Raw genomic sequence first — 11,861 nt, 5'->3', positions numbered from 1 at the left:
TTTTTCATGATTTTGAATCATTATGTTGCTGTTTTTGAGCGCCTGTCGAGCTGAAATAATCCCACAATGCCGCAGCAGCTGATCTCTTCCTCTGCTGACATTTAAAGTCTCAGTTTCCACAGAAACATCTCTCTAGCAGCGCTGGTGTGAGTCAGAAGCTCTGCAGACGGATCTCTGAATTCAGCTTTCATTAAACTGAACTGAGTTTAAAACCGTCCAGTGAACGCTTTATCACACGTGAAGCATTAACACGAGCTCCTTGCCCAAACAGAAGCACTTTTTTTGTAATTATCAGATACTTTTATTGGTCTTGTTCTCTGTGTTCTTATGGGAAATGTGTTTTCTTTTTCCGCCAAATGTTTCTAAATTCTGCTTTAGTTGTTAAATTACATTTTGATACATTTTTCTCCCCGTTTTTTTTTATTTAATTTTCCGCTTTAATGCTAAATCAAAAACTTTAAAAAGTTTACTCTACAGCCCTACTTTTGATTTATTCATCCAGATTTGCCAAATTCCATGTTGTTCTGTCTGGATTGGGTCTGAGGGTCATTTGTCTGTGTTTAATCTGCTGAATCGAGGAACAGACTGTTGGCGCAGGAATATCTGGCACAGACCACACAAACCTGCTGCTCTACCTGCGACTGACAAACACGCTTTAACCAGATCTTCAGGTCTGCTCTGCTCTCTGAAACCTTGCTTGAGGTGCTTTGTAGAGATCTGCTTCTGACACTCCTGTTAGAGTTTCTCCTGCTGGTTCTCCTGTCGTCTGCGAGACGTTTGAGCAGTCAGCAGTGTTTAATGAAAGCAAAGCGCAGCGGCGTCCTGGCCTCCGGCAGCATGTGCTTTAACAGTTAGGGATAAATGCAGACGCAGTGTTTCAGAGAGAGAGAGAGAGAGAGAGAGAGAGAGAGAGAGACGCTGATCTCAATAAACCTCCTCCAGCAGGACTTGCTCTACTCTCATAGTGAGTGAGTGAGTGTGTGAGAGAGTGTGTGTTACAGAGAGAGAGAGTGAGTGAGAGTGTGTGTGCATGTTTATTACGGCTGGATTGTCAATGTGGATTAATCTATCTGTGGTTTGATTAGCTGATATTGATTCTAACATTTTAAGATTGATCTCTTAGTCTTCATTATTTGTAGCACACATGCCATGTATTATTTAAATTCTTATATTGTTTTCTGTTTTCTTATAAATAAAAGAAAATTGTTATTTCCTTTTGTCAGTTTTTTTTATTTTTTTAGATTTAATTACGCAATCGGTGGGCGGAGTTAAACAGGCAGTGATGAAGAATTGGTGGGCGGAGCTTAACAGGCAGTGATATAGAATCGGTGGGCGGAGCTTAATAGGCAGTGATATAGAATCAGTGGGCGGAGTTAAACAGGCAGTGATGAAGAATCGGTGGGCGGAGCTTAACAGGCAGTGATATATAATCGGTGAGTGGAAATAAACAGGCAGTGATGAAGAATCAGTGGGCGGAGCTAAACAGGCAGTGATGAAGAATCAGTGGGCGGAGCTAAACAGGCAGTGATGAATAATCGGTGTGCGGAGTTAAACAGGCAGTGATATGGAATCGGTGGGCGGGGCTAAACAGGCAGTGATACAGAATCGGTGGGCGGAGCTAAACAGGCAGTGATGAAGAATCAGTGGGCGGAGTTAAACAGGCAGTGATATAGAATCGTTGGGCGGAGCTAAACAGGCAGTGATGAAGAATCAGTGGGCGGAGCTAAACAGGCCGTGATGAAGAATCGGTGGGCGGGGTTAAACAGGTCGATGGGCGGAGCTAAACAGGCAGTGATGTAAAATTGGTGGGCGGGGCTAAGCATGCAGTGACGTAGAATAGGTGGGCGGAGCTAAACAGGCAGCCATAGTAGAATCGGTGGGTGGGGCTAAACAGGAAGCGATTGTAGAATGGGTGGGCGGGGCTAAACTGGCAGTGACATAGAAGCAGGCATTGATCTTCTTCTGTGGAGGCGGGGTTTATCCACACTATTACATCATAGAGTGGCTCATTTCACATGCTGTTGTTTTGGCAGACAGGCTTCAATATAAGCTGATTTTAGACTAATGAGAAAAATTTTGTACTCTGAAACTTACAGGATATTTTTGTACTACAATGACCTCTTATATGTCAAAAGATCAAGGGAATTTAGATTTTCAGTTCATGAGCCCTTTAAATATAGCTGTCCTCATTACTGTAGAAAGATTACGGGAGCTCCTGTAGCTCAAACTGTATAAAATCATCTGCCAAATGCATAAATAGAAATGTGTGGATCTGGTTTGCGATTCCTCTTTCCTTTGGGAAATGACCTGGATTCCCCGGACAAACATGTGCTGCTGCGGCTGATGCATTGATGAAGTAGTTTTCATTTGTTTTAGTGTTAATTGAAGCATGAATATGTTTTGATCCTCTGGCTGTATTTCATTTGCATTTATTTATTTATTCATGTAGCAGATGCTTTTGCCCAAAGTGACTTTTAATTGAGAATAAAACAGGCAGAAGTGATTCATCTAAACTCTGGATTATCACTGGATGAATTGCATTAAATATGCAGCGCAGATAGTTTGACGTTTATTTGGTCTGTAAATGAATCGTTATATTTGTTTCTAAATGTGAGACATTAAGGTCATGAAAGCTCACGGTCACTTTAGTCTCATCACAGCCGCTCACATCAGACGATTTATGGATTAAAATAACTTTTTCCCTTTCCGTCATTATAACGTCTTGTAATCTGTACTACTTACAGAAGTTGAATTAAGTAGTTGGATAAATATTATACGTTTAGGTCTGATGTTTACAAATGTTTTATAAAAAAAATTATATTTAATTACGTTAACACAACACAATACATCACAGTGACTGTTAATTGTAATTTTTCAGTGGACATGGCAGAGTGCTAAATAAATATCCCGCAACTATGTAAGATACAGGAAATTATGATATTTTCTCTCACTGATAAGATCTGAAGCACTGAAAAGTCTGTGTGCTCTCTTTGAGAAAATATTTGTCTAAAAAAAAAGTTCCTATACCAAGAGTTGTTTTAAAGGACGTCAACGCTGTTACCACAATATCAAAAGAAAAACAAAATGTATTACTGATCACAAATATTACTGACCAGCTGGCCCCCATCTTCACACAGATCTTCAACAGATCGCTGGAGCTGTGCGAAGTCCCTTCATGCTTCAAACGCTCCACCATCATCCCCATCCCAAAGAAACCCAAAATTACAGGACTAAATGACTACAGGCCTGTGGCTTTAACATCCGTAGTCATGAAGTCATTTGAAAAACTGGTGCTGGCCCACCTGAAGGACATCACTGGACCCATGCTAGATCCTCTTCAGTTTGCCTACAGAGCAAACAGGTCTGTGGACGATGCAGTAAACATCGGACTGCATTATGTTCTGCAATACCTAGACAGACCGGGGACCTATGTGAGGATCCTGTTTGTGGACTTCAGCTCTGCCTTCAACACGATCATCCCAAACCTCCTCTTGCCCAAACTAACTCAGCTCTCCGTGCCCACCTCCGTCTGTCAGTGGATCAACAGCTTCCTGACAGACAGGCAGCAGCTAGTGAGACTAGGAAAATACACATCCAGCACCCGTACAATCAGCACCGGAGCTCCCCAGGGCTGTGTTCTCTCCCCACTGCTCTTCTCCCTGTACACTAATGACTGCACATCTAAGGACCCCTCTGTCAAGCTCCTGAAGTTTGCAGATGACACCACACTCATCGGCCTCATTCAGGACGGTGACGAGTCTGCTTACAGACAGGAGGTTAAAGAGCTGGCTGTCTGGTGCAGTCTCAACAACCTGGAGCTTAACACGCTCAAAACAGTGGAGATGACTGTGGACTTCAGGAGAAACCCCCCTGCACTCCCCCCACTCACCATCATGAACAGCACTGTGACTGCAGTGGAGTCATTCAGGTTCCTGGGCACCACTATCTCTCAGGACCTGAAGTGGGACATTCACATTGACTCCATTGTGAAAAAGGCCCAGCAGAGGTTGTACTTCCTTCGCCAGCTGAGGAAGTTTAACCTGCCACAGGATCTGCTGAAACAGTTATACTCCACCATCACTGAATCTGTCCTCTGCACTGATATTAAATATTTGCTCCAAGCAGACAATTCTGTGAAGGCAGGTTTTTTTTTAAAAATTGTATGTATGCACAGGTGAAATATTATTTCAGTTTCAAATGTTGGAATGTAATGACTGTTTTTCTAATGATACAAAAAGGGTTATTCCTTTTATGATTTATTGTTATCTCTACACATCTACACCTAATCTTTCCGTTACAGAATTGACAAAAAAAACATCTGTATTCTCATTAAAATGAAAAAAAAATAAATAAGTAACTTGTTTGGCAAGCACTGATTTATTAATTATTACTGAATTATTATTTAAATTTAATATGTTTTCAGTAAGATACACTATATCGTACGCTATATAGTGTTCATTATTGAAGATGAATCGCCTTCGATAATGAACTTGTTATAGCGTAGCTTGTCAGCAGGGCCGTTTCTAGCGTTTTTGGCACCCTAGGCGAGATTTCTACTAACCGCCCCCCCCCTTCTCCTACCAAAGATTTGTACCATAAAATAAAAACTAAACATAGCTGCAAGGAAACCATTTAATAATTATTGCATAAATATTGCAAAATTTGTCCAAATACAAGTATGTACAATTCATCAGAATTAAATATTATTGATATTAAACAATACAAGAAAAACAGGCAAATAAAATGCAAAAAAACTAAATGACTATAACATGACAATGTTACGTTATCAGCTACATATTAGCTATACAATAATACACAGTAACCACTTTTCAGTAAAACAACCATGCACATCCATGTTCAAAGGAAGTAACTGGTAACCAAGGACTTAAAACAAATTGACCATGGCATATTTGAGCATGTTTACTATTTTCGATAGCTTTAAAAGTGGACACGTCTAGACTTAATAGCTGCAAAAGTGTCAATAATGTCATCATAGGACATGTTTATGGAGAATGATTGACAGCCACGGAGGAGATAAAACGAGGTTTCCGTATAATTTAATTTAATGATGTAAATAGTCTTCTGTCCCTCACATTAAGCTATGGAATGGCTTCAGATGACTTTGTGAAATTATAATCAGACCGATCTCAGACCCAAGTCACCCAAACTGACGTGAAAAAAGCGGGAGGCGGCGCGCTGTTTGCAACACTGAGATTCATTCACCGATCAAATAAGGCTTTTGACAGGACAAAAATAAGCTTTTTTGCGGCCGCCAAATAAATTTCAATGCAGGAAAAACCCTGCTATAATATTCCGCTGCTGAAATGAACATGACGTAAATCCGTCCCGTGGTGCTTATAATGCAGTCACAGTGTCATGTTTTGCTCGTAGTGATGATGGAGCTTGTAGTGGAACAATTTGTAACATACCTGTATATTTTGCTTTCTTTTTCTCATCTTCTTTTTTCTTCTTGCGATACCGAGCCCCTGATGGCTTTGACCTTTACATGATGATGTAACTCAAACATTTACTTCAAGTAACTTTAACCACGGATGACGATGTTGAAAGGCAACGGGTTTCTGGCGTTGTATTGCGCATGCACGACTTTAACATGTCTCTAACGGCAGCGGCCACTATCACCACCAATGAGACTTACTCATATAATCGCAAGTAATCATAATGCTTCGAAATAGCAAAAGTGTGAAAATATAATATAACCTTGAAATAATAATTATATATATATATATATATATATATATATATATATAAAATAAACTCTTGGTGGGGCGGGGGCTCTCACTGGCGCCCCCCAGCTGTTTGCGCCCTAGGCGACCGCCTAGTTTGCCTATGCCTAGAAACGGCCCTGCTTGTTAGTGAACTACAGCTCTGTGTTTTAAATGCCGCTCCATTGGAAAGCAGGTGATAGGGATTTACCGCTAAACACAGAACCGAATTTACTGATGAAATGCACATGATCATATCGCTCGATATATTGTCCAGCCCTAGTTACATGATTAGCAACATCTTAACTACATGCTAGCATCATGCTAGAAACATACTATCAACATCTATCTAGCATCAACCTTTTAAAACTGCTTTAATAAACTTTCAGGCTATTCTTTCTCAAGCCAACCTCAAAGTCTGTCTTGATGAACTTTTTTTATTTAGTTATTTTTGCTTATCTCATTATCAGAGGAAGGTGTATGATCCGTTGACCTTTGACCCTCAGTGATGCTTCAGTGCTGCACAATGCAGATGTCAATCAGCGGTTTAAATGTAATAAAGCAGACGGTGAGATGCTGCAGAACTTCCCCCGATTAAATTAAGCATCTGGATATTGTGCTGCGGCACTCGACAACATCAGCACATTTACCAGAGAAGCGCACACACATAGAGGTCTGCAAGCCAGTTTTTTTTACAGATTGGGCTCGTGCTCATTTAGCTTCTTTCCTTTCATTGTGCCCATATACGCACAGAGCACACACAGGCTACTGTATGAAATACTGTTATAATGATTATAGGCTATTATAAAAATTATACATCGCCTACGCAATATGCAATGCATATACATATGCATTAGCATACAGTTGACAGTTGACCATGCAGAGCATCAGGGAGCAGTTGTAGCGTGGGGAGTTATTAAAAGTTCCCAGTGCTTGGGGAAAAGCTGCATTTTGAAAGAGTTTTGATTTGATTACCACAACAAACAACAAGCAAATAGTTCATGTGCAGTGCTCGCCATCTCCTCATTAGATGCGCCTTTAACAAATGCATCTATACGGATTATGATTATAATAAAATAGTTTTTGTTTTCGATATGTTTTATTTCATTAAATAATCATTTAAAGCTTTCTATAGATATATTTATTATGTCTGTGAGGCGTGTATTATCTGAGTTTCGGTTCATTTTTATCACCATGTAGGTTTTCTTTATTTTATAAAAGCACAACGTTTTGTTGATATTGTGAGTGGACAAAAATAAAAGTAGACCGTTTACAGTTATGAATGATGAATTACTCTTACCTTATGAGCAACAAAAATGGCATATCCATGGAAAAGATGAGGTCAACAGTCTTTTTGACCTACTTTTGAACTGGGTTAGAAGTATCAACATGAATCGATATGAAAATTTTATGTCGTTTCAACCTCATGAATAAATAATAATCAGACTGAAGTTATGGTCAGAAAGAGTGTTCAGTTGAATTATTCAGGACCTTTGCTTGATTTGAGCGTTCAGTGATTAGTAGTGTCTGTGATTTGTGTTTCGTTTCCATCAGGATGATGAGGTGGTTCTGCAGTGTGTGGCCTGCATTCAGAAGGAGAACCGCAAGTTCTGCCTGAGCGCTGAGGGTTTGGGGAACCGCCTGTGTTACCTGGAGCCCACATCAGAGGCCAAGGTGAGGAGAATCGTCACTCATTCAAATGTATTATTCACTGCTGTAATCGCTGTAAACCAGTCAGATTCCATTAAATTTAAGAGCTTGAACATTTAAAGTGGCAGACGACAAAACTGCAGAACATGCTTATTATAAACAGAATGAAATATTATCTGCTGGTTTGGATTCTTACAGGGTTATTGTTGTAGCTATTGGTCATATTGTGGTAATCATTATAGTAGTTGTTGTTATAGTTATTACGTTTATCGATATAGTTACGGTATAGTGGTTATTGTTATAGGCCTAGTTACTGACATAGTTATCGTTGTTGTAGTTATTGTCGTAGGTATATTTAATACAGTTATTGTTATGGTCGTCATTATATACATTTCATTGTTATACTTCTAATACTGTTGTTGTTGTTGTGGTTATTGTAATAGTTGTCATTAAAGGTATTACTTTTATCGTTATAGTTATTGTGGTTATTGTCAATTGTATTATTTGTTGTTGTTGTTATTGATGTCATTATCATTACGGTAAAAAGTTGTAGTTATCGTGGTTATCATGATAGTTACTTTTGTTTTACAGTAGTTATCGTTACATTTATCGCTGTAGTTGTCATTATAATTATTACATTCATCATTATAGTTATAGTTTTTATTGTTTTAGGCCTGGTTATTGTCATAGTTAATACAGTTATCATTATCGTTGTCATCATATATACAACCCGAATTCCGGAAAAGTTGGGACGTTTTTTTAAATTTTAATAAAATGAAAACTAAAGGAATTTCAAATCACATGAGCCAATATTTTATTCACAATAGAACATAGATAACGTAGCAAATGTTTAAACTGAGAAATTTTACACTTTTATCCACTTAATTAGCTCATTTAAAATTTAATGCCTGCTACAGGTCTCAAAAAAGTTGGCACGGGGGCAACAAATGGCTAAAAAAGCAAGCAGTTTTGAAAAGATTCAGCTGGGAGAACATCTAGTGATTAATTAAGTTAATTGATATCAGGTCTGTAACATGATTAGCTATAAAAGCTTTGTCTTAGAGAAGCAGAGTCTCTCAGAAGTAAAGATGGGCAGAGGCTCTCCAATCTGTGAAAGACTGCGTAAAAAAATTGTGGAAAACTTTAAAAACAATGTTCCTCAACGTCAAATTGCAAAGGCTTTGCAAATCTCATCATCTACAGTGCATAACATCATCAAAAGATTCAGAGAAACTGGAGAAATCTCTGTGCGTAAGGGACAAGGCCGGAGACCTTTATTGGATGCCCGTGGTCTTCGGGCTCTCAGACGACACTGCATCACTCATCGGCATGATTGTGTCAATGACATTACTAAATGGGCCCAGGAATACTTTCAGAAACCACTGTCGGTAAACACAATCCGCCGTGCCATCAGCAGATGCCAACTAAAGCTCTATCATGCAAAAAGGAAGCCATATGTGAACATGGTCCAGAAGCGCCGTCGTGTCCTGTGGGCCAAGGCTCATTTAAAATGGACTATTTCAAAGTGGAATAGTGTTTTATGGTCAGACGAGTCCAAATTTGACATTCTTGTTGGAAATCATGTACGCCGTGTCCTCCGGGCTAAAGAGGAGGGAGACCTTCCAGCATGTTATCAGCGTTCAGTTCAAAAGCCAGCATCTCTGATGGTATGGGGGTGCATAAGTGCATACGGTATGGGCAGCTTGCATGTTTTGGAAGGCTCTGTGAATGCTGAAAGGTATATAAAGGTTTTAGAGCAACATATAGTTCCCTCCAAACAACGTCTATTTCAGGGAAGGCCTTGTTTATTTCAGCAGGACAATGCAAAACCACATACTGCAGCTATAACAACAGCATGGCTTCGTCGTAGAAGAGTCCGGGTGCTAACCTGGCCTGCCTGCAGTCCAGATCTTTCACCTATAGAGAACATTTGGCGCATCATTAAACGAAAAATACGTCAAAGACGACCACGAACTCTTCAGCAGCTGGAAATCTATATAAGGCAAGAATGGGACCAAATTCCAACAGCAAAACTCCAGCAACTCATAGCCTCAATGCCCAGACGTCTTCAAACTGTTTTGAAAAGAAAAGGAGATGCTACACCATGGTAAACATGCCCCGTCCCAACTATTTTGAGACCTGTAGCAGAAATCAAAATTGAAATGAGCTCATTTTGTGCATAAAATTGTAAACTTTCTCAGTTTAAACATTTGCTATGTTATCTATGTTCTATTGTGAATAAAATATTGGCTCATGTGATTTGAAAGTCTTTTAGTTTTCATTTTATTAAAATTTAAAAAACGTCCCAACTTTTCCGGAATTCGGGTTGTACATTTAATTGTTCTAGTTCTAATAGTTGCTGTGGTTAACGTAATAGTTGACGTTGTTATAGTTATTGTTGTAGGTATTATAGTTTAATTTATCATAGTTATCGCTCTGATTTTTGTTTATAGTTATAGGTGTTTTTATACTTAATTATAGTTAACATTTTGGTTGTTTAGTTTAGTTATTATTGTTGTAGTTATCATTATAGTTAAAGTTGTATTTATTATGGTTATAGTTATTTTTGTAACTGTAATATATTATCATTTCGTAACTTTGTATCTTCTCGTTGACTTTAGCGCGCACTTGTGTTTGTCGTCCTGAGCTTTGGAGGGAGAGATACTCACTGTCCTCATTGGCTTTAGTTAGCAGTGATGCTAATTAGCTGAGACGAAGATGATGTATCGCCGCTAACGCTGCTGCTTTGTCTTCATTGTGCGTTTTCTATTCGTATGAGAGGCGTCGCTCCTCAGGGAGAAAGAGAACTAATGATCCACTTTCACAGCTAATGAGCTGAGCGCTTAAAACACTTCATCAGGACTCACACATGATCGATGCCTGTTAGATTCCCAAACCTTTCTCAAGACCTTTGACCGAGTTTCAGTTAATACTTCAATAATTTAAACATATTCATTATTCTGTTAATGGTCACATGACAAACTGCTAAACAAATAAAATATTTAGTAAGTTTTTCGATTTAGATTAGTTTTTATTTTAATCTTAGATTTTTATTGATTAAGTGTTTTATTTAGATTAAAAAATTTAAATACTTTTTAAAAGTATTAAATTAAAAAAATATATTTTTAGTAAGTGTTTTGTCTTGGTTTGTTTTTATGTTCAGAGAATTTATTAGGTTTTATTTGTATGAAATGATTGTTAGTGTTTTGTTTTTATTTAATATTTATTTTAAACTTATGTTTTATGAATTAATAATTAATGTTTTATGTAGATTTTTTTTTATTTTATTTTAAAAGTATTACATTTTAAAAATATATTTTTTTGTAAGTGTTTTTTCTTGATTTGTTTTTAAACTTAGAGTATTTATTTTAGTTTTATATTTTTATGGGCGAATTATCAGTGTTTTATTTTATATATTTGTAAGTTTTATTTTTATGAAATAATTGTTAGTGTTTTGTTTTTATTTAATATTTATTAAAAAGTTTATGTTTTATTAATTAATAATTAGTGTTTTATTTTGATTTGTTTTTATTTATAATTTATGCATTGTAACTTGTAACTAATTAATAGTGTTTTTTATTTTTAAAGTATTTATTTTAATTTGATATTTTTATGAGTTCAAAGGTCACTGAACTCTTTGACCCATCAAAGATAAACACTGTAATAGTGCAACACTACAGTATAATGGCCTTATGTTTTTGTGGACATGTAAAAATGCTTATATTATATTATATATATATATATTTTTGGGGTAAACAAATTCTTGCAAAACAGATGTTTACTGTTAAAACTAAAACATGGAAGAAAAATGGTGTGATGTTTCCCTTAAAAAATCCAGTTTTCCACATGATGGAGATCCTCAGGTCTTGGGAAATAAATATTTTGAGATCTTGGCCGATTTCAGCCCTTCAGGTTTGTTTCTGTCTGTCAGGACGCATCAGTCTCTCAGCGCTGCTCTCGTTTGTCATAGTAATTTATTAACAACATGTACTGATATGTAGATCTCTGGCTCGTTTGTGTCGCAGAGCTGCTCCTCATCGTTAGAGACAAGCTCTTCGTTAAGAAATGCATCCAGTTTCACTGCCAGAGACAAGGATTTGTATAAATATTTTCCACTCAGAATTTCCCTTACGTTTTAGATCTTGGCATAACTGGAAACCATTGTGTTTTACAGGTCTAGAAATCTATTTTAAAATCAGGCTGTTGAAGGAGTGAACTAAAACCAGAAATATCTTAATCTAAGTTGTTTTAACCTGTTTTAATGCATGTTTTGTCTTGTTTAAAACCATCGTCTTCACACTTTTGCTGAAGGATTTATTGTTATTTTAGTATAATTTAAGATTTAATATATTTTTAAATAATTAAACATATTTTCTGTTTTAAGTTTTATTATATATTTCTATGAAAAATTATATATTTATTTTTATAAATTTTTCATAAGGTTTAGTCATTTTGTTTTGTGTTTTTATTATTATTATTATTAATAAT

General features: G+C 37.1%; 1 protein-coding gene across 8 annotated transcripts in view; it reads left to right on the top strand.

The window, feature by feature from the left end:
* Positions 1-11,861, top strand: part of LOC132144914 (ryanodine receptor 3) — a 155,661-nt gene that overhangs the window by 7,780 nt on the left and 136,020 nt on the right. For all 8 annotated transcript variants that reach the window (XM_059555500.1, XM_059555495.1, XM_059555498.1 and 5 more), the window contains exon 2: positions 7,278-7,397. In XM_059555500.1, the coding sequence (XP_059411483.1) occupies positions 7,278-7,397 (120 nt within the window). The remainder of the gene's footprint in view (positions 1-7,277; positions 7,398-11,861) is intronic.

Source organism: Carassius carassius, chromosome 8, assembly GCF_963082965.1.
Source record: "Carassius carassius chromosome 8, fCarCar2.1, whole genome shotgun sequence".
Lineage (NCBI taxonomy): Eukaryota > Metazoa > Chordata > Actinopteri > Cypriniformes > Cyprinidae > Carassius > Carassius carassius.
Note: the sequence above shows the minus strand (reverse complement) of the source record. Positions and strands in the feature narration are given on the sequence as shown.